General features: G+C 47.1%; 1 protein-coding gene across 2 annotated transcripts in view; it reads right to left on the minus strand.

The window, feature by feature from the left end:
• LOC119973148 (metabotropic glutamate receptor 7-like) overlaps window positions 1–24,243 on the minus strand; it is a 967,737-nt gene that overhangs the window by 253,344 nt on the left and 690,150 nt on the right. For both annotated transcript variants that reach the window (XM_038810761.1, XM_038810760.1), the window contains exon 9: window positions 3,680–4,615. In XM_038810761.1, coding sequence (XP_038666689.1) covers window positions 3,680–4,615 — 936 coding nt within the window. The remainder of the gene's footprint in view (window positions 1–3,679; window positions 4,616–24,243) is intronic.

Genomic DNA, 24,243 nt, shown 5'->3' on the forward strand with positions numbered 1-24,243 from the left:
GCCGGCGGGAACTCTGCACGAATGGTCAGGGGGTGGCCTGTGGGGGGGACGGGGGGGGGGGCACCAAAGGTGTCTGGCCTGCGATCGAGGCCCAACGATCGGCGGGCTGGCCTCTTCCCCCCCCCCCCCCGGCCGGCTCTTGATCACCGACGCCATGTTGAGTCGGGGCCGGCGCGCTGAAAAAGTCCCCCGCGCATGCACAGGTTGGCGTGACCCAACTGCGCGTGCGCATGTTAGCGCAGCGCCCATTTGGCGCCGAGAAGGGAGGTAGGAGTGGCGCGACGGCGTTCACAATGGCGCGAACACTTGGGCTCCATTTGGGAGAATCGCCCTCATAGGATTCTTAGGAGCTTGACAGTGGAGATGCTGAGAGGTTGTTTCCTCTTGGCTGAGAGTCTAGGGCCCGAGGGCATCATCTCCGAGTGAGGGATCACCCATTTAAAACAGAGGTGAGGAGGAATTTCTTCTCTCAGAGGGTAGTGAATCTGTGGAATTCTTTACGTCAGAGAGCTGTAGAGGCTGGGTTATTAAGTATGATCAAGGCTGAGATAGATTTTTAGTCAGTGATAGAATCAAGGGTTAGGGAGATAAGGCGGGAAAGTGGCGTTGAGGATTATATCAGATCAGCCATGATCTCATTGAATGGCATAGCAGACTCGATGGGCCGATTGGCCTACATCTGCTCCTATGTTTTATGATCTAATGGGCTGCTGTTGATGTGAATAATCCCGGCAACTTCATCCATGAATTGTATTGTACAACATTTAAAACTTGAACCTCTCTTGCTCAGCACTAAATAAGTACATTTTATTTCTGGTGCAAAATTCCAACATCACCTGTTCAAACAGCAGGGATAATAGAAGTTAATCACGTATTTGTTCACTTAAAAAAAATAGTATTGTAGATTGTCAGGCTCCCATATTGATCGTGGTTATGTTCCAAATTGCCAATAACATTTCTGATACAGTAGAAAAGACACCTCCGACATATACAACCAAATTCCCACTTCAAATCTAAACCATGGGTTTATTTGTAATCAACAGCAGAATAAATGAGTTCGATGAGACCATCCAAGTAATCAAATATTTCAGTGGTGCTGCAATGAGAATCGCCGCAACCATGTCACGACGCCCCGATCCCGGCGCGTGAGTCTCCGAGGTGCGGAGAATCAGCGCCATTTGCGCCGGCGCGGCACTAGCCGCGGGCCGCTGGAATCGGCGGGACCGCCGATTCTCCGGCCCACATGGGCCGAGCAGCTGCACAGATACGACAGAGTCCCGCCGCCGCTGTTCACCCCTGGTTGCTGCCGGCGGGAACTCTGCACGAATGGTCAGGGGGTGGCCTGTGGGGGGGACGGGGGGGGGGCACCAAAGGTGTCTGGCCTGCGATCGAGGCCCAACGATCGGCGGGCTGGCCTCTTCCCCCCCCCCCCCCCGGCCGGCTCTTGATCACCGACGCCATGTTGAGTCGGGGCCGGCGCGCTGAAAAAGTCCCCCGCGCATGCACAGGTTGGCGTGACCCAACTGCGCGTGCGCATGTTAGCGCAGCGCCCATTTGGCGCCGAGAAGGGAGGTAGGAGTGGCGCGACGGCGTTCACAATGGCGCGAACACTTGGGCTCCATTTGGGAGAATCGCCCTCATAGGATTCTCAGGAGCTTGACAGTGGAGATGCTGAGAGGTTGTTTCCTCTTGGCTGAGAGTCTAGGGCCCGAGGGCATCATCTCCGAGTGAGGGATCACCCATTTAAAACAGAGGTGAGGAGGAATTTCTTCTCTCAGAGGGTAGTGAATCTGTGGAATTCTTTACGTCAGAGAGCTGTAGAGGCTGGGTTATTAAGTATGATCAAGGCTGAGATAGATTTTTAGTCAGTGATAGAATCAAGGGTTAGGGAGATAAGGCGGGAAAGTGGCGTTGAGGATTATATCAGATCAGCCATGATCTCATTGAATGGCATAGCAGACTCGATGGGCCGATTGGCCTACATCTGCTCCTATGTTTTATGATCTAATGGGCTGCTGTTGATGTGAATAATCCCGGCAACTTCATCCATGAATTGTATTGTACAACATTTAAAACTTGAACCTCTCTTGCTCAGCACTAAATAAGTACATTTTATTTCTGGTGCAAAATTCCAACATCACCTGTTCAAACAGCAGGGATAATAGAAGTTAATCACGTATTTGTTCACTTAAAAAAAATAGTATTGTAGATTGTCAGGCTCCCATATTGATCGTGGTTATGTTCCAAATTGCCAATAACATTTCTAATACAGTAGAAAAGACACCTCCGACATATACAACCAAATTCCCACTTCAAATCTAAACCATGGGTTTATTTGTAATCAACAGCAGAATAAATGAGTTCGATGAGACCATCCAAGTAATCAAATATTTCAGTGGTGCTGCAATGAGAATGTCAATGTAGCCTTGGAACATAAAGACAAGACTAGGCCATTCAGCCCCTCATGCCGGTGCTGCTATTTAAGCAGATCATTGCTGATCCATATCCAAACTCCATTTACCCACTTTAGGTCCAGATACCCATTGATACCCATGCCTAATAACTGTCCGGTTGCCTGAAAGCTCCAAGTGTTCCAGCATCTACACCCTTTTAGGGCAAAAAAAATTCCACATTGCAGCTACTTTTAACCGGAATTCCTTACCTGGACACAATTCCTCAATTCCTCAGAGGGGAAAAGTTGGTGTTTTCTGAACATTGAGCAGGAGTACACACTGGGCTCTTCGAGCATGCTTCATCATTCAATAAATTCATGGCTGATTCGATTGTAACCTCAAACCCATACTCCTGCCTAACCCGAAAACCTTTCACCCCCTTGTTAATCCAGGGTCTATCTAGCTCTACCTTAAAAATATTCAAAGACTCTGCTTCCACTGCCTTGAGAGTTCCAAAGAGCCACTACCCTTCAAAGAAAATGAAAATCTCCGCATCCCTGTCTCAAGTGGGCAACCCCTTATTTTTGAACAATGACACCTGAGTTCTTGATTTTCCCACTGGAGGAAATATCCTCTCCCCATTCACCGTACCAAGACCACTCAGGGTCTCAAAGATTTCAATCAGGTTGCCTCTTACTCTTCTGAACTCCAGTGGATTCAAGCCTAGCCTGTCCATCTTTCCTCCTCTGACAATCCACATATTCCTGGTTTTGGTCTAGTTTTTGATTATGACACTTATCAGAGCACTAAAGTAAATTAATGAGCTAGGTGGAGGGGGGAGGTCTGATATCACATGACTCATTATAGTGAATATTCCATCCCATTTCCTGGTAAGTGAGCAATTTTGAACATATTTATGGAGGAGTGGGCAAAGCAGCCCTCAACTTCCAATTCCAAGACAATGTGAGGTATTAGAGAAGGAAATAAAACAGTAGTAATTAAATAAGAGTAGTGTCCATCATTCTAGATAATCAAAGTGAGGAAACCAAAGCAGGCACAACACTGTGGGTATTAAAAACTATTCCTGATTTGTCCAGAATGCTCATGATTAAATTGACCATCACAGAACAGAGACAAACACCAGGGCTGACCAAAAACACCTTGGAAAGCAATAGCAAGAGCAACTGATATTGAATAAGTACAATGAAGAAATCTATAAACAGTCAATGATTCAATCATACACTTACAATAAGAACAAAGATTATCGGAAAGGAAAATCCACGTACCTTTTCTGCTGATTTAGCAGTGCCAAAAAATATTGGAATGAAGGCAAGCCATACTATACAGGTAGTGTACATAGTGAATCCTATAGGCTTAGCTTCATTGAAGTTCTCTGGGACGCCCCTTGTCTTGATGGCATAAACAGTACATGTCACCATTAGAAGGATGCTATATCCCAGGGAGCATATGATTTGTAAATCTGTAATGTCGCATTTGAGGACACCTCTCGCCAGCTCAGGATTTGAGGTCTTCTGCTCATCATAGTCTATGATAGTATTTGGTGGGTCAATCCCAAACCAGATGAAGACTCCGAGGAGTTGGATAGAGATGAGGCTGGATGTGATTGCCAGCTGGGAGGTTGGGCTGATGAGCCTGGGTGCTGTCACAGCCTTCTTCCCCTGCTCAAAGATGCGGAAAATCCGGTTTGTCTTAGTTAATAAAGCTGCGTAGCTGATACACATTCCGAGGCCCAGGAAGATGCGACGGAATGAGCAAATGCCCAAGTTGGGTTTGGCAATCATTAAGAAGGTGATGATGTAGCAGAGGAATATCCCAGTGAGAAGAACGTAACTGAGTTCCCGACCTGTCGCCCGTACAATTGGTGTGTCGTTGTACCGTATAAAAGTAGCCATCACAAAAATAGTGGCGATAATTCCAAGCATGGCCAGAAACACTGGGATGATGGCCCAAGGTGAATGCCACTCGAGCTTCACAATTGGAATTTGGCTGCAGCCGGTCCGATTCTCATTCGGCCTCATGTCGTAGCTGCAAAGGGAACAGCTGAATTCATCTCGTTGGTACTGATAGCCGTCACAGAGCTCACAATGCCAGCAGCAGGACACGCCCTTCACCATCTTCTTGCGCTCTCCAGATTTGCATGGCAAGCTGCAGACCGAGGTAGGGAGCTCTCGGCTTTCTCTCGCCCACTGCAACTCTTCTACCTGCAAAAAGGCAGAGGCAACAAGCTCAGCAGTTTGTAACATCCTTGGAATCATGCTCCCCGGATGTCTTGAATGAACTAGCCCAGCCTGCTACCGCGGGATTAGCTGTGCTCGGGCCTAACAAATTTTGTAGGAAATAGTTGCCTGCGGCCTGCGTTTAAGAGAAATTGTGTGATAAAGCATCCCTTCTCACTGCTTCCTGGAACTACCCCCTGCAAAAACAAAAGTAAAGAGTGAATGCCGCCCCAGATATATCAATCAAATGCATCAAGTTCTGCGATCCTGCATCAACATCATGCACCTTCAGTATATGTGCTCAATCCAGCCCACCTCATTTCCAGTCCTGGATCTGAAAATGCAAAGCCAGTGTGGATGCATCAGAACTATGCAGGAAGGTGAGACTCTCGCAACCGTCATCCAAACCTGATTATCGCTGGAGATCTGGAACTCAATGCGACCAATACTTCCAGCACTTGAATGTGCTTGCTGAGTATTTATTTGTTACAATGTTTCTGCTCCCTTTTGAGAACAGGCCTAAACAAGCTTACTTAATTTAGGGATGAGTCCCACCTACCCAACAGGACATTTCTCTTCCAGAAAGACAACTCTTGAATCTACTCTTTACTCAGATGGTGCTTAGAATATGGAACTTGTGAATATAGTTCAAATGAATAGCATAGATGTGTCTAAGGGCAAGCTGGACAAGTACATGTGATGAAAGAAAAGCAGATTGGTAATCGGGTGAGATGAATGAAGGTGGAAGATGGCTTGGGTGGAGCACAAACACCAGAATAGACCTGTTAGCCTGAATGGTGTTCCTGTGCTGTAGAAACTCTTTGGAATTATATACATACTGCCCAATTAACTGGTTATATTTTCATCACTCTTATTATATCCTGTGGAAATATTCCACCAGACTTTCCATCTTGCTCCTAATTTCTAAACTCTGGTGTGTTGGTGGGCTTTCCCAGGGTGACAATGCCAATCAAATTCATTTGTTAAGGATCAAGAATTTTTTTTAAAAAACTATTACCTGTACACACCTAAATATCTGGAAAAGGAGGTCTTGCAGCTCCCGGTTCGAGTCCCACTCCAGGACTTGATGGTCAAGGAAGGTGCGTTCAAAACATGGCCAAAAAGGTTGAGTATCAACTTGTAACTCCTTCCAATATACATCAATGGCAGATGAGAAGAGTGGGAGATATTATGAGTCAGCCATATGATGGAAAGAAATTGGAGCCTCTATCATCGAACGTTTATAGCAAACCACTTGGCCCATCTTCTCTATGCCGGCTGAAAATCAAGCCACTCGCCTAATCCCACTTTTCAGCATTTAGTCGTGAGCTATTCAGGTTACACCATTTCAACTGCAGATCCAGACACCTTTTAAATGAGTTGAGGATTTCTGTCTCTACCTCCCTTTCAGACAGTGAGTTCGAGACCCCTCCCCCCCCACAATCCTCTGGGTGAAAACACCTTCCTCATCTCCCCTCTCAACTTTCTGTTATCGCTATCCCTAGCAACAGCATGTAAACATGTTGTGTGCCACAGCAACTCAGTCTCTCTGAGGGCGGGTTGGCTGATGCGGATCAGATTGGTGTCCAGATGCAGCAGGTGTGGATTCAGGACCTGCCTCCTTGCCCTACCTGCAGTGGAGATCATGGCAATGAGTGGTGGACCTGCCTTCGGGCAGAGAAGTGACAAAGAACAGAAAAAATAACTTGGAAGAGTTCAAACGTTCAATTAACTCAACTTTCACCAGGTTCTTCACTTATGGCATCTTACTGTAATTTAATTAATAATGCTAATTTACCAACACTAAGCAAAAGTTTTATGTCTGGCATTAGAATTTTATTCCAAGTTATTTATCATATTTTATGAATCAAGCCTTACTGCCAATTATTAATTTTACTCACTGGAGCTGTTATTTTTCTAGGAGCTTATTCATAGCAACATATTTATTCCTCACCAGCTCCTTCTCCAAACATCAATATGCTTTATTTGCTAAACAGAATTTATGGTACTCAGCTCTTAGTCATCACCTCATGAAGGTTGTTCCACCTCCAAAACGTGATGAGTGGGACAGGTAGAAAGAACAAAAAGTGAAAGCTTTTAAGTCAGTTTCACAGCTGGAAAATGGTTAGGAGAGATAGATTTGGCAGAATAAAAAAAAGTGAATCTGAAAATAAAGAATGAGACAAGAGTAATATGACCCCATTCATGCTGTTGCCTTGATAAGATTTATTTATGCTGACCATATTTGACCAGAGAAATGGTCTACTGTTGCCTATGGAACAACAAAAACCTCTTCCAAAAGGATCCTTTGCTTGACCTCAACCAGCCATTACCTTCTATGGTTGTAGTTCTTCCGCCTTCCCTACAATAGAGCCCACTGGATTCACCACTGACCGTCACCTATAACCATGAGAACAAGACCTGGAGCTTTCAAAAGAATAGGCCTCACGGTAGCATGGTGGTTAGCATCAATGCTTCACAGCTCCAGGGTCCCAGGTTCGATTCCCGGCTGGGTCACTGTCTGTGTGGAGTCTGCACGTCCTCCCTGTGTGTGCGTGGGTTTCCTCCGGGTGCTCTGGTTTCCTCCCACAGTCCAAAGATGTGCGGGTTAGGTGGATTGGCCATGCTAAATTGCCCGTAGTGTAGGGTTAATGGGGGGATTGTTGGGATACGGGTTACGTGGGTTTAAGTGGGGTGATCATTGCTCGGCACAACATCGAGGGCCGAAGGGCCTGTTCTGTGCTGTACTGTTCTATGTTCTAATAGGATTGACCACACCTTGGGGGTTACTCAGATACCCTTGCTTAGTATTGAGCAACAAAGTTGTTTAAATTACTTTATTACAGGGATGCGAGGTATTATTTAAAAGGTTCTGGAATTCCCTCTGCCTCCCTGATGTAATGTGCCTTTAAAAGATAGCAGCTTGCTATCACGAGAAGGGAAGTGCATCATGTAATCCAGTCTCAATTTCACGTTGGCCTGTGAGCAGAACACCGCACACACAGCAATGCTGATGCCTTCAAGTTTTACGCCTTTGTATTTGTATCTTATGTGCCTAGTCTAAATCAATGGGCCCACAACCTGTTTCCCAAACCCTGATGAGTGATCAGTGCCTTTATATTTTTACCAAAAATATGACACTCTCTTTCCGTCGTTTGAACACGTTTTCAAACTTACCTCGTTATCTGTCCTAACATCTCTATGTGGCTCAATGTCAAATTTTGTTTGATGACACTCTGTGACGTTTCTTGAGACATTTTCCCACATTAAAGGCACTGCGTAAATGCTAAATTATGTTGCAGTGCTTGAGTTAGAAACCAAATGGCCTGGGGAGACAGTCATATTATTCGACCTGTGGGCAGTCTCATGGTTTCAGTGAACATACCAATTTTTATTTGTAAAGTACATTATATTTGCAGATGTAGAAAGTGGGTACTCTCATTTGTGGAAGTGATGGCTGGTTTGTTCCTGCAGCTAATTATAGGGTTACGATTCTCAAGAGAAAATAAGATACTTCTGTAAAATACTTGAAATGTGTTGGGCTGGATACTATGTTCTGGAGACTCAAGTGTTTCCACCAATGGAGTCTCGTGACTGGTCTGCGCTGGGCTATAAGTGGCACCCAGGTCTATCTCACACTCCCTTTCTATGCAAACGTATGCATGGAGAAGAACTTGTGACATACCATTGGGCCACTATTTTGAGCCGGCAACCTGATACAGAGGTCTGGAGGTGACCCCCCTACCCCCTCCAGATTGCAAATCCTGCCCCCCCCCTCCACTGACAAGTAGGGCCATTCTCTCCTGCCCCACACAGGAATAACGAGTCACCCCTCCCCCCCCCACAACACATGCATGAAGGTAACCCAACCCTCCCCACCAACTACTCCATCAGAACCCCCCCCAACAGAGACCCTGTCAGCCACCCCAACAGACACCCTCATTACCTCTTTTTCACAGCCGAAAGCACTTAGTTCCTTTTGATGTGGTAAGTAACTGTCAATAATAGCAAGAGTGTTTATGAACATAATGATTTGGATCAAAGCAGGGTAACGGAGATGCATTCAAGCGCAAAGGGAAAGATAGATCATCAATCCAGGATTTGCATTGTGCGGGAAGGAAGGCCGTTCGATGGACATTGTGGGGCACCTCCATTATGCACTGACCCCCTTGATCCACTGCAGGCACTACTGTATCAGGGGCTGGTTTAGCACTGTGGCTAAACAGCTGGCTTGTAATGCAGAACAAGGCAGCAGTGCGGGTTCAATTCCCGTACTGGTCTCCCCGAACAGGTGCCAGAATGTGACACCTAGGAGCCTTTCACAGGAACTTCATTGAAGCCTACTTGTGATAAAAAGCGATTATTATCAGTGCCATGCTTGTAAATACCTGAACCAAATCATGCCCGCGTGAACCCTGTCTAAGAGGGCTGGAGTATCATGGGGTGCTGAAGAATTGGACTTCCGGCCCGTTAATTGAATGCAAATGACCAGTTTACATCCCTCTGATAGTGCGGGGCATGTAGCTTGCTGCCGCCACCAGCGGGGGGCCAGAGCATCGGAATGGGATTGGCACCCGGCGTCGGTCCTATTTTTCGGCTGACGTTCCATTTTCCACCAGATCGGGAAACCCACTACCGGCAGCGGACAATGGAGAATCCAGCCCATAATGTTTGTTGCAGCATACAAATGCTCCATGTGAATCCAGAGTGAAATCATTATTTGTTTAAATAGAGGCACATCAACCTGCATTCAGACGCCCACTCCCTCAATAGAACTTAGCAATATAAATTTCTTACAGTGGATGAAATTCATTATTTTGACAAAGTAATTTATCATTTATTTGAAAGGAGTTGTTTCTTGCCAGAGTTTAGGCAGTCACCTAACATTTAACTCCTGCCCACAGCAAAATAAATAATTTCCATAAGCTGATTTGAATCTCGTATGAACAAAACTTTCACCATGTGATGGCATGATTAGGTACTGCACTAGAGGACTAACACAAAGCCTTTTCTATGTTAGATATGCTAAGAGTGGGCTTGCACCATGTTCTCTTGTTTGCTTCAAACAGATGGCAAATATTACACCATGAGACCATGAGACATAAAAATTAGGAGCAGGAGTAGGCCAATCAGCCCTGCCATTCAAAATGGCTGATCCTCTATTTCAGCACCACACTCCAGCACTCTCCCCATACCCCTTGACACATTTAGAATCTGGAACTGTATCTATTTCCTTCTTAAATATATTCAGTAATTTAGCCTTCACAGCTTCGAATTCCACAGGTACACCGCCTCCTGAGTGAAGGGGTTTCACTTCATCTCAGTCCGATATGGCCTACCCTGCATCCTGAGACTGTGATCTCTTGTGCAGGAAACTCCCCCCCCCCCCCCCCCCCCCCCCCAGCCAGAGGAAACATTATCCATGCATCCAGTCTTCCAGCCCTGTCAGAATTTTATACATTTGAATTAGATCCCCTCTCATTCTTCTGGTTTCCAGTGAATACCCGCCTGATCAACCCAATCTCTCCTCATACGACAATCCTATCATCCCAGGAATCAGTCTGGTGAACCTTCACTGCATTCTCTCTATGGCATGTATATCTTTTCTCAGATAAGGATGTCAAAGCGGCACACAATACTCTAGATGTGATCCCAGCAAGACCCTGTACTGTTGCAGTAAGACATCCTTATACTCAAATCCACTTGCAATGAAAGCCAACGTACCATTTGCCTTCCTAACTGCTTACTGCACCTGCATACTTGCTTTCAGAAACAGGTGTACTGAGACATCATAATGTTCAGTTTTGTTTGTCAAATATATTTACAAGGTAATTAGACAACAGTTTGCATTTATATATCACCTCAAATGTGCCTCATGGTAGCATGGTGGTTAGCATCAATGCTTCACAGCTCCAGGGTCCCAGGTTCGATTCCCGGCTGGGTCACTGTCTGTGTGGAGTCTGCACGTTCTCCCCGTGTGTGCGTGGGTTTCCTCCGGGTGCTCCGGTTTCCTCCCACAGTCCAAAGATGTGCGGGTTAGGTGGATTGACCATGCTAAATTGCCCGTAGTGTAAGGTTAATGGGGGGATTGTTGGGTTACGGGTATACGGGTTACGTGGGTTTAAGTAGGGTGATCATTGCTCGGCACAACATCGAGGGCCGAAGGGCCTGTTCTGTGCTGTACTGTTCTATGTTCTATGTTCTATAACCTTTTTGTGAAGTGCCTTGGTACAGCTCACAAAATCTGGCACTGAGTTACGTAAGGTCATACTTGAACAGACCATCAGAAACGCAGTCAAAGTGGAAAAAAATCTAGAAGTACAATACTGGACTTAAACCGTTTGATAAACAGCGATTAGTTTGAGTATTTGGATTTTGATTTTGATTTTGAATTGCGTCCCTGATGAACTGTTAAGATGGCCCAGACCTCTATGCAACCCCACCACGTTACTTGAGGTAGCATAGCTCAACTTCCATCTTTTCTTTCTGACTCATTTAGAAATCAAAATAGATTCTATTCAAAAATTAGGCACTCAAAAGAGGAACTATTTCTACAACTCATGTAGATAAGGCATCACCCATGAACAATTGATGGAACAGATAAGAATAAAGGACGAGTCTACTTTTCAGTCTACAGGCTTGTATATATTAATATTGTAAAAGGGATTGACTCAGACACCATGTACTTTTCTAACCTCATTAATTTGAGAATACTGGCAAAACCACCTAATGGAGGCTCGATGAATCCAGGGAACAATAAATACCTCTTGGCAGACTTGTATATTGGCCTTGGAACCAGCTATTGCTAAATCAAGCCAATTCTTACATCCACCTTCATTTGTGCAGCTAAATTCATGTTAAACGTGACTTCCTACAGATATATAGTTGAAGGAGGAAAGGTACAACTTGTTTTTACATACCACCTGTCACAAAATACCTTCCAGCCAGTCAAGTATTTTTGAAGTGTGGTCATTATTGTAATGTAGATATCACAGCAGCCAATTTCATCTGTTTTAGCGATGGTTGAGGGATAAATGTTGGCCAGGACACCAGGGTGCTCTTCTTCAAATGGTACCATGGAATCTTTTTACAGTCACTTAAGAGGGAAAAAGAGGCTTTGTTTAAACGTCACATCACATCCATTCAACATTTCTTCAGAACTAAATTGAAGCGTCGGTCTAGATTTTGTGCTCAATTCACTGGAGCAGGACTTGCACTTGCAACCTGCTGACTCAGAGAGAAAGTGATAATTACACTGTGCGCTCGTGGACAGATTGCTCAGAAAGGCACCATTCATTGTATAAGTGTGACTGATTTTCATGAACTTCTCATGTATGCCATCTCATAATCTCCAATTGAATTTGGCTGCTGATCACACGATACAAAGGGTTTTGTGGATACATATGAGCTGTCTTGAGACAGGGTGTTCTAGTCCAGCTGAAAAGGATTTGTAGTTCATTTTATATCCAGGGTTCAAGCAGAGGATACAGCAATGAAAGGCTTCCTTTCAAAAATCTGGTCACATCTAATCCCTTAGTTTTCAGTAAAGGAAAAGAACATTTTGAAAATGCTCTCAGCACAGGATCATAAGTGGAAGGCCACTGGAGAAGAGTAATGATCATGGGGTTGATGGCAAGGAACCATAAACTAACTGAGTATAGAAATGATACAAAGATACTTCAGGGCAGGCGGGATCATCTTATGACTGGCGCTGAAAAGCCATAGGAAGGGAAACCACTGTGAAGCCAAGAGAGCAAAACAAATAACTGTTTATAATGTTCCCCTGTGCAGTCTGCCATCATACGAGGTTGGGAGTGCCAGAAGTACTGAAGTAGCCCTTTCAGTACCCAAGACAATTCCTCTGTGGATTAGCAGTACAGACTGTGCTCAATGTGCCCATAATTGAACCATTCCAACTGAACAATTAGAATATTAATTTGAGAAGATCAGTGTTTCTAGAGTTTTGTTTAATGCTGACCTTGTCAGTGAGTAGACAACTCTATTTTCAAGACTGAGACATATAAGGCTGTAAGCTTAAATTAGATTATGATGTATCTGAACTAAAGTGCTGGAGCTCGACAACATTTTACACAGAAGGTTACATGTTGAGCAGTTCTCCCAATGTAGGAGACATGTTTTTAACACCATCATTTTCCTTCATGAGCTAGAAAGCTTAAAGGTCAATGTTTTCATCTATTTACGACACAATTAACTTTATTTACAACATTACTGTAATTGGCCTCTGAAAGTCAAAGGTGAAGGCATGCATCAACCAGTAATTGGCATTTCACCCTATTTATCTCATTCTGACCTTTACTTTTGACCCACAGAAGCTCATTTCAATATTGTGAAATGAACAGATGAGGGGCTGTTCTATAAATGCTGGGGTTTTTGTTTAATGCTGACCTTGTCTACGAGGAGTAATACATTCTGAGGTGGAACAGAGGTCCCCGTATGAGTACATCCAAGTCAAAAAGAATTTAGTCATCGTGAACCTCGGGTAAAATGTTACGACTGCAGAATATTTCTGAATTACATAGGAATGAATTCTTGGGAATGAAGATATAATTTCCATCTTCTGCAGGAAAATTCAAAGCTGTTAAGGGAGCGAACAAAATTTGGATTCAAGACATTGTTGGGAAATTCATAAGGTTGCAAAGTTTTATGATATGGAAGGGCAGGAAGACAAGCATTACATTCCCTAAAATACTGCAGGAAGACAAACACATCTGCATCATCTACACCCCCCTCTTCCGGGCTGGCATTGTCTCCCAGGACCATAGCCCGATATGTCCCCAATTCGCTATTGCGACAGAATTTGGTAACTCGACCTTGGTAGACGCCTGAGCATGACTATGTGTGGTTCGCCAGAACTGTCCATGCGATCTTCACAGGTTGGTGGTCAGATTTTGGTGATGTGTCGAACCACAATGACTGGTACCACCTTACCGTTGCAACAGTCTTACATCTTCAAAGTCAGTGAGGACATTGGGGACTTTTGCCTCATGCCAGACAATGTCCCATGACTCAATGGCACCTATTTATTATGATCCCATATCAGACCCCAACAGTGACTAGGATACTGGACAGAAACCCAAATTTTATTTTAATTTTGTAAGACTGTGAGGAAAGTATACCTCATTCCAGATGTAATTTCATGCAAAATAGGGACGTGGGCCGGGATTCTCCCCTACCCGGCAGGGCGGTGGGTCCCGGCGTAGCGGAGTGGCGCCAACCACTCCGGCGTCGGGCCTCCCCAAAGGAGCGGAATTCGCCGCACCTTTGGGGGCTAGGCCCGCGATGGAGTGGTTGGCGCCACGCCGACTGGCGCTAAAACCGGCGGCAACGGCCTTTGATGCCCGCCGGCCGGCGTTCGGGCTGGCCGAAAGGCCTTCGCCGGTTCGCGCATGCGCCGGTGTGTCAGCTGCCGCTGACGTCACCACTGGCACATGCGCGGTGGAGTGGGTCTCTTCCGCATCCACCATGGTGGAGGCCGTGGCGGTGGAGGAAGAAAAAGAGTGCCCCCGCGGCACAGGCCCGCCCGCCGATTGGTGGGCCCCGATCGCGGGCCAGGCCACCGTGGGGGCACCCCCCCGGGGTCCGATCACCTCGCGCCCCCCCACCCCAGGACCCCGGGGGCCCGCTCGCGCCGCCAATCCCGCTGGCACCAGAGATGCTCCAATTCCCGCTGGCGGGAGAGGCCTGTCAGCGGCGGGACTTCGGCCCATCGCGGGCCGGGGAATCGCCGCGGGGGGCACGCCGATCGGCATGGGGGGGGGTCGGAGAATTCCGCCCCAGGTGTATTTAAATAAATTTACTGCAAACACAGTTTTAAAATATTTTTAACATCACACAAGAAAATAGCTTGCAATTACCCCTTAAACAATGCTGATCAATACAGTGACACAGTAACCCTTAACTTTATTTCCACTCCAATAACTAAACTACCTCCGATCCCAATCCGCTTTTAAATACAATTAGCACTCAGGAATACTTGTTGTTCAGAGATGTCTTGAGTACTCCACTTTGAGAAAGAGAGATCTTTTGAGACTGCTTGAAATAAAGAGACATCTGTCAGAATAATGCAGAATCCCTGGCTGTATTTCTTCAGAAAACTTCTCAGCTTGTTTTCCAGCCACAAGCTAAGATTGAACTTCAACAACTGATTGCTTCAATACCTGGTGCCCGCTATTAGCTACATCACCTCAATAAACTGAACGCAATGGGCTGGATTCTCCATAGCCCGACGCTGAAATCGGGATCCCGGCCCGGCCATTCTCCAGCGGTTTTTGGAGCGATCAACAGGGAGTTTCACACGGCGCCGGTGTTAGCCCCTCACTGGCACCAGAATCAGTGAGGGGTTCGCGCCGATTTTCTTTTCTGAACATCCTGCGGATTCCCCGTTCATGCCGGCAGTTAGCCTCAGAAACGGAGAATCCAGCCCGATGTCTCTAATTAACTACTCTGCAGGTAACTCTCTTAATATAAACAAATATCCATTAGTCTTTTATGATGCTTTAATTGCACCTCTGGCTCCCAAAGAAGCCTCTTTGTCTTGCGAAATAGGATCTTTAAAAACACTGCTGCAGCAGTCATACACACACAAATCCAGACTTTTAACCCTTACTGCACAAAATACATATATCTGTCCAGAACCACTTTGGCTTGAGAAGTATTCAGATATTAGCCTTTGTGAGTAGACAAAAGGAGGATATCACGCTGAAACATTTATCCCACCTTCCTCTCTCCACAGATTCATTCTGAGCTACTGGCTGTTGCTGGATTTGTTTTTGTTTTAATGTCAATTGAATAAACTCTCCCTTAAATGAAACACTGGGGTCTGCCAGCATACAAGGCAGCTTTAACTTCCATTGAGAGCGGACAAGAGGAGCAGGTGTGTGTAATACTATGGGCCACTGCTGATCCCTTCTCCCATCCACAACACCTTACCACCTAATGCCCCCCAACCCTTACCCAATCATATCTACCCATCACCACCACCCCTGAGTTAACCAAGGAGAGCCAGAACTGCTCCGCTCCAAACCAGCAAGCTTGCTTTAGATGGTTAGGGCTTCAATAAGATTGGCCTGGAACAGCAGAATAATTTATTAATCCTTATTGCAACTAGCTACCCATTCTAATCCAAAATATCTGCCCAGACTGTAGTGATATGCATAAGCAATTGTACATGTGAATATATTTGACCTCCGGCCACTAGGTGGCTGGCAAGTTAGACCATGTGACACTGGGTGTCTGTAGAAGTCGACGTTGTGGTTAGTTGTGTTTTGTGATTGGTCCAGCTGTTAGTATTAGTTTCCAACCCACATTTTGTTATACAATAATAAATTTGATGAGTGTGGAACTAAATGTTCTTTGGTGCACTGACTCAATCATTGCCCATGCACTGGAACAGACCACAGACAAGTGGAGATTATTGGCTGATTCTCCTCTTTGTGCACTTCCCTCATAGGCAGTGCCATAACATGTCTTTACTTCCCTGTGTACAAAGACTGAAATGCAGGGCCTGCGCATATGCAAAGTAATCAGGGGGAGATGAGGAAACATTGGGCGTGATTCTTCAGCCTCGTTACGCTTGCGCTCAAATGAAATGAGGCCGGTGAATAGTGGGAGAGGCCAAAAACGAAAACCACACCAAGTACCAAACAGTTTGCGATGCAACCGGCTCGCTCCGTGGGCGAAATTGGAATCTTGCCGCAGCGTGGTGAGAATCCAATGATCAGCGCTGAAGCCTCAGTTCCATACAATTAACAAGAGCCGCCCCATATCCAACGGCCTCCTTCATTCAGCGGCCACTCCAGCAAGTGGCATGTAGGAGCCAATGGCTAGCACCCCAATCACACCTTGATACATGGAAACTGTGCTTGCGGGAAGCAACACCACACAGGCAGCATCCAACATCCGAACACCCAGGGGATGGAACACAGCTATGGGGATATGTCCAAGGCCGGAGGGTGCATGGGTGCCACAGGGAGGGGGAGATGCCTGGAGAGGTGGGCCAAGGGTTCAGAGAGTCAGTCCACATTACGGAAGAAGATGACTCAGAACTCATACTGGTTGTGCACAAAGGTGTGGATTGTGTTTAACAATTCACACCTCCCGTTGATGCTGCCCCAAACCCACCCCCAACCCCAGCTCCCTCCTCCAAACCTACACCCCCACCCCCTCCGCCCCACTCCCGGTGCCCTCAGTGATCCTCGATGAGCTTTGCCCTCTTAACTCTATCACTACGTTCAGGTGTGTCTCCAAGACGCACATCAGAGGTGGAGGCAACCAGCTGCTTACCTCGTCCTGTGGCCTTTGACGCCCCTGTTGGGCATCCTCTGGTGGGTCTGAGGCCGGAGGGCCCTGGTTCATTTGCCGGCAGCACATGTACAGCCATACCGCCCTATTCCGTGTGCAGACTGTGAGATGAGGCCTCCTCAGAGGGGTGGAACTCGGGGTGCTGGTGGCCACCGGCGCCACTCCATGGGACGGGGGGCGGCTCCGAATTGGCACATGGCACTCCCTCCTCCCATTTAGTTCACCTTGGGATAGAGGGGCAGCTGGTTCGAACCCCGGCTGCCCCTGCATCATCTGGCTTTACCAGCCCTGGAGGCACCCCATGGTCCACACCATCGTGTCGACGCCCTCAGTGATGCTCCTCAGTGACTGGGACATGCTCTGTGGCATCTGAGCAATGCCCAGCTGCAAACCGGACAAACTCCTCAGCGTCTTGGCCATTCCCATCTGAGAGCGAGAATGTCCCGCAGCATCTCATCAAGGTCAGCCTGGGACAGCACGGTGGTGCAGTGGGTTAGCCCTGATGCCTCACGGCGCCGAGGTCCCAGGTTCGATCCAGGCTCTGGGTCACTGTCCGTGTGGAGTTTCCACATGTGCAAGCCAGGTGGATTGACCACTCTAAATTGCCCCTTAATTGAAAAAAAAATGAATTTGGTACACAAAATTTTTTTTTTTATATCAATGTCAGCCTGGTACTGGGTGACATCCCCTCGATACCCTCAGGCATAGCTGTCACTGACTGCACGATGCCTTGAACACCTTCACTAATTGTGCCGAGGTTGTGCGCCAGCCTCTCCACTGCGGTCGCCGCCCTAGCAGTGTTGGCCTTGATGCTACACATTGCAATCGACAATGCCTGCACCCATAGCCTCTGGGACTCCTCAAAGTGGCCTTGGGTCTGCTAAAGTGTTGCTGACATCTCCCTCTGAATGTGCAGCTGCACTCTATCATCTCCATCCGCTCCGGAATGACCTCTTCCACAGGCTCAGCATCAGGCTGGGACCAGCTGGGTCCTGGGATCCAGCAGACCTCCGACTGCTGTCTCAGGGGGGGTTTCTGCCTCCACTTGATGTACATCAGCAGTAGTGTGGTGCTCACCAGGTTGTGCCCCCGAAGCTTGACCATGAACAATTCCTATCGAGGTGTGTGTATCTGCGCTGGTGGAGGGTGGGGATGATAGTTATGCCACGGCTATTGTGGTGGCATCCTCGGAGCTCTCCTCTGAAGTGTTCTCCTGGGAGGCTGGAGAGGGTGACTCCTGGGATGAGCTGCCACTGTCGGCTGGAGGACTTGCGGGAGAATGGACATGTGCTCAGTGGGAGGGATGGGCCAGTCAGTAATGAAATAACAACTCATGTCTGACAGGACCTCCAGGTGAGGCCCTTCGGTTACTCACCTCTGAGGCGTTCACCAACCTCCGCATTGGTGAACGCTCTGTCCTCAGCCACACTGGTCACCTCCAGAGCTCCTGAAGGTGGTGAGGACCCTGACGTCTGGCACAACACCGCCAGTCTAAGCTCTTTCCCGCCGATTGTGGGAGAGTTTTTCCTGAGAAGACACAGACGAGCCATTGTTAACTGCATGCGGGTTCACATGGTGGGAGGGATGGTGTGAAGGAAGGGTTAGGGGATTGAAGGGGGGGTGAAATGAGGATTTGTTAGAGGCTACGTAGCGGGGGGGGGAAGAGAGCTGAGGGGGTGGGGTTTGGTGTTGGGGGATGACGTTGGTGTCAACTCACTCGTGCTGCCTGGTGTAGGTCATTGACCTTCTTCCTACGCTGGATGCCAGTCCTCCTGTGCACACTCCCTGGGTTCACTGCCGCCGCCACCTCATCCCAGGCAACACTGACTACCCTATGGCTGATCCTCCTGGACCCTCAGGGAAACAGGATATCCTTCCTGGCCACTACAGAGTCTAGCAGCCTCCCCATGTCAGCTTTCCTGAATCTTGGTGGTGGTCTCCTCGGCGCCATAGTTGCGAGTTCGCTGGGGTTGGCTGAGCCAGCGCAGCTTAAGTGCTGCTTGACCTTGTTAGCGGTGGGCTGGCGAGCGCAATGCCAGTGAATCAGCTGGTGAGCCGGCATTCGGGGAGGGAAGCCCATGAGGCCTTGTGAAGTGGACCAATTAATGTTGAATAGCATTTCCGGCGTCGCTGGGCCAAGCATCTGGATGATTACAGCAATTCCTGCTCGCTACAACCCTCAGGAATCTTTTCGGAGAATCGCGCCCATTATTTTACCCAGAGGATGGTAGCGACCTGCCTGGAACTCACTGCCTGTAAGGGTGCTAGAGGCAGAAACTCTCAACGCAATTAAAATGTACCTGGATATATACTTGAAGAATCGTGACCTGCTGGGCTATTTACCCTGGTGCTGGAAGGTAGGATTAGACTGAGCAGCTCTCCGTCAACCAGCACTGACACAATACATTAAATGACCTCCCCTTGCATTGTACATTTCCTGTTATTTCCGTGGTTACTGTGGATTGTGGAGCACAGCTTCTGCAAGTCCTTCTACAACTTGGGTCACCAAACATGCACTTATCCTCTTAATTCCCTCGGCTGAATTTGGTTTTCAACCCGAATAACTTGCACAAATCAAAGATGAAGAGAATTCACTTGGACCTGTTCGTTTTTGCCAGACTCATTTAAGAAATGAAGAGCTTACATTTACATTGTGCATTCCAGGCCCTCGGGGTGGCCCGAGATGATTCACAATCACAACATCCCTTGTGAAGTGTAAGCACTCTGTGTCATGTGCGCAAACGTGACTGCCAGTTTTATGAGCAGTGAATGAATGAACATGAAGCGCAGAATCACATCACTGAATATGTGCAGGCCTTTGAAAGTGCAATTTCATTACTCCTAGTCTCCTATTATTTTGCTGTAGTCCGACAAATTTCTCCTTTTGAAGTATATACCCGATTCTCTGTGGAGAGTTGTGAGTTGGAAAGGGAATGCAGGCCAGCTCACACCCTCCCCAACATCATCCCCAACTCCACCACCCCATTATTTTCAAATAGTGCCCTAAGTGTCTTTTATTCCCACTAGACCGGCAAGGGGACACAATCTAATGGCCACGTTGCGGCGCAATATGGCCAATAAAAGCCGGGAGACCCCACTCCCAGGATAAACACAGTTTGTAACGCCTCGTGAGATCCAATACGATCTCGCGAGACGGTGCAATGTAAATCCCTCCCTCACTTTTTGCCAAACCTGCATATTAGAGTGAGACAGCTAGACTTCTAATGTTCAGATTCCTGAGGTTTCTGAGGCTGTGATATTCTTCCCCTTCAATGCATAGACTTCGGATAAGCGCCGTTAAGCACTGGTCTCCAAAAAGCGGGAACCAGATGGAACAGCGCGATCATGCCGGGGTGGCCTGCATGGGTGTTGGGGGAGGCGGGAACCATCCCATAAAGCATTTGGGCTGGGGGGGGGGGGGAGGGGTCACTTTGGGAGCCTCAGAAAGGACCGTCATTTTAGGATGGAAGGGCTGTCGGTGTTAACGCTGTTCTGTGTGAATCACGGATTTGAGCCGGGGGGTGGAATAGATGTCATGTTTAGGAGGTGGAGATAAGTGGGGCTGGTCAAGGTGGGGGATTTGTATCTGGAGGAAGGGTTTGCCAGTCTGGAGGAATTGAGGGAGAGTGCAGAGCTCCCGAGAGGGAGTGTGTTTAAGTAGCTGCAGGTAAGGGATTTTGCGCGGAAGGTTTAGAAGGAGTTTTCTAGGTTGCCGAGGTACCACCCTGCTGGAGCGACTGTTGTTTCTGGATGTGGAAGTGGAGGGTAGAATTGGAGACATATACAGGTGGTTGGGAGAGCAGGGAGGTGAGCGGGTGGTGAAGGTTAAGGAAAAATGGGAAGGGGAACTAGGAGGGGAGATAAATTGAGGAGTATGGAGTGAGACACTGTGAAGGATAAACGCGATCTCTTCATGCGAAAGGATGAGCCTGTAGCAGTTCAAGGTCATACACAGGGTACATACGACTCGGGCAAGAATGAGCAGGCTCTTCCACGAGGTGGCAGATGAGTGTGAGAGGTGCGGGCGGGGACCAGCGAATCATGGGCATATGTTCTGGGGCTGTGAAACGTTGGAGAGATTCTGGGCAAGAGTGTTTGCGACCCTAGCAAGGATAGTGGAGGAGGAGATGGAGCCGGATCCTTTGGTGGCAATATTTGAGGTTTCTGAGAAGCCAGAGCTGATGGAGGGGAGGAAGGCCGGTGTTGTAGCCTTCGCCTCTCTGATTGCCCGGCAACAAATCTTATTGGAGTGGTGGTCAGCAATGCCACTGGGGGGAGGGGTCTGGCTGGGTGACCTGTATGATTATCTTTGACTGGAAAAGATAAAATACGAGTTAAGGGGTTCAGTGGAGGAGGTTGAGGCAAGGCTGGGGATGTTCGTGACCCTGTTTGAGGGGTTTTCGTCGTGGTGGGGGGGTGAAAAAGAGGAAAAATTTGTGCAAACTATGTAGTCGTTTGTTGGGAAATCTGTTTCCCGAATTGTTTATGTGTTGTAACTTTTTATATATATTTGTCATAAAATATATTTTTTAAAATAATAATAAAATTTGTTTTAATACACCATGGGCTGGATTCTCCATTTTGGTAACTAAGTGCTGACACCAGTGTAGAATGTGTCGACTTTCACGACAGGAAATTCGGTGTCGACCCCTCACAGATTCCGGCACCAATGAGGGGCTCGCACCAGTGCCGACTGAAACACCCACTGCCCGCGGCACAAATGGCCGGAGAGTGGACGGTCCCGAGTCGCGCAAACGCATGGCTGATGACCTGCACCAGTTGCGCCGTACAACATGGCGCCGGCTGTGCGCTAAACCTAACCAGCCAGCCGCAACCCTAAGGACCACCCCCTGGCCATCCCCCAGCCGCCCTCCACCAGTCCCCCCAGCCTCCAGCCCTGGCAGACTCCCCCTCCTGGCTAGTGGCGGCACTGGACACAATCCGCAGCTGGCATGCCGGCTCAGACCACACGTGCCCAACACCATCGGGAACGCGGCCCATCGGAGGTGGAGCATCATGGGTGGGCCGGCCGATGAGGCAGCAATGACATTGCGACTGCCGTGGCGCGCGTTAAGGTGACACTGGTTTGGAAGGGGCGGAGAATCGCAAACCGGCGTAAAGCCAGCTCCAGCCCTGATTCCAGCGTCAGAATTGATTCTCCGCTTGATCGCTGATTAAGATTTTGGCGTCGGGCAATGCAGAATCCCGCCCCATACCTCCATTTGTCCATGAAATCAGTCATGGAGAAAAGTATCCTTTCCTCACAGGTCTACAAATTTTAAAGAAGTGATTAGGGTTCCTGTCCGGTGTCCGAGCAAATGTCTGATCTGGGATTGTAATATTAGCTATCATTGTCAATCACAGGCAATCTGTTTCATGGCTCTCCGAACCTTACAGGTGGGTTATGAAGGAGTACTCTTCCAGAATTTCTTCCTTTCCCAATAGGGAATCACCTTGCTTTCAACGCAGAATCTTCCTGGCGAAGGTACTACTATGATTTAGAGCTTACTGTATGGTCAGTCAAGGGTCAAAGCCACCACGCAGCTCTATGTCACAGCATGCTGAACTACCAAACTACAGCCTTAACGGAGGTCCTTTAATATTCGAGATGAAAATGAAAGGCTACAATATTATTGCATCAAATAATTGATGAAATTACACAATTTAGTGCTGTGTTTATAAACAATCCAATTTCGTGCTGTATTTATAAACAATCCAAAATGGATTTGGATTTGGGATTATTGTCACGTGTACCGAGGTACATTATAAAGTATTATTCTGCATACAATCTAGACAGATCATTCCATACATGAAGGAACATTGGACATACAATAAATACACAATGGAAATACATAAACACAGACATCAGGTGAAGCATACGGAGTGTAGTACTACTCAGTCGAGAAGATGTGTGAAGAGATCAGTTCAGTCCAGAAGAGGGTCATTTAGGAGTCTGGTACAGTTGGGAATGAAGCTGTTTTTGAATCTGTTAGTGCATGTTCTCAGACTTATGTATATCCCGATGGAAGAGGTTGGAAGAGAGAATAACCTAGGTGGGAGGGATCTTTGAATAGGCTGCCCGCTTTCCCAAGCGGGAGGTGCAGACAGAGTAAATGGATGGCAGGCGCGTACGCGTGATCGACTGGGCTGTGTTCATAACTCTCTGTAGTTTCTTCAGTTTTGGGCTGAGCAGTTGCTATGCCAGGCTGTGATGCAGCCAGATAGAACGCTTTCTATGGTGTATCTGTTAAAATTGGTAAGAATCAATGTGGACGTGTTGAATTTCCTTAGTTTCCTGAGTAAGTATGGGTGTTGTTGTGTTTTCTTGGTCGTAACGTAAATGTGCGTGGACCAGGACAGATTGTTGGTGATGTGCACACCTAGGAATTTGAAGCTGTCAACCATCTCCACCTCAGCACCATTGATGCAGACAGGGGTGTGTACAATACTTTGCTTCCTGAAGTCATTGACCAGCTCCTTACTTCTGCTGACATTGAGGGAGAGATTGTTGACATTACACCATACCACAAGGTACTCTACCTCCCTCCTGTACTCTGACTCATTATTGTTTGAGGTCTGACCTACTACGGTCGTGTCATTAGCAAACTTGTAGAAGGAGTTGGAATGAATCATAACCCAAGGAATCACAAACCCAAATGAATCACAACCCAAGGACTAGCATGCCCGAGAACAGAATGTATCCTGATCAAAGCAGAGCATTTGGCAAGCTTCACACACAGTCATCCATTAAAATAAACTTCAAGTGCATTTTTCTATTCACCAGATTCTGAGCCATTGACAGTCTTCAGGCCCTGGCTAGCAGCCAGCAACATCTCAGTGTAGATTTAGGGTCAATGAGGAGGCAGTCAAATCGTGTGTACAACATTAAATCCAGAATGCTGTCATCATTTAATTCTCCCTTTAAACTGCCTCATCTGATTTTTTTTCTTGACATATTAATTCCACAAATAATTGGCAGTTCTTTGACCTGTTAAGACTTGGCTTTGGGGCCAAACAGCTTTTGTTGCATGAGGGATGGTGAGCTATTGCTGCAGTTCTTGGTTTAAAGGCCAACTATACATTATTGAACAGCTCTCCTTTGTATAAAATTGTCATGTTAAGTAAGCTCCAATTGCTTGTTTGGAGAACCACATATATGATCCTCAACCCAAAGATGTGCAGGATAGGTGGATTAAACATGCTAAATTGCCCCTTAATTGGAAAAAAATGAATTGGATACACTAAATTTATAAAAAAAACATAGAAGTAAAAATACAGCAGTGAAATAATTA

Source organism: Scyliorhinus canicula, chromosome 11 (genome assembly GCF_902713615.1).
Source record: "Scyliorhinus canicula chromosome 11, sScyCan1.1, whole genome shotgun sequence".
Lineage (NCBI taxonomy): Eukaryota > Metazoa > Chordata > Chondrichthyes > Carcharhiniformes > Scyliorhinidae > Scyliorhinus > Scyliorhinus canicula.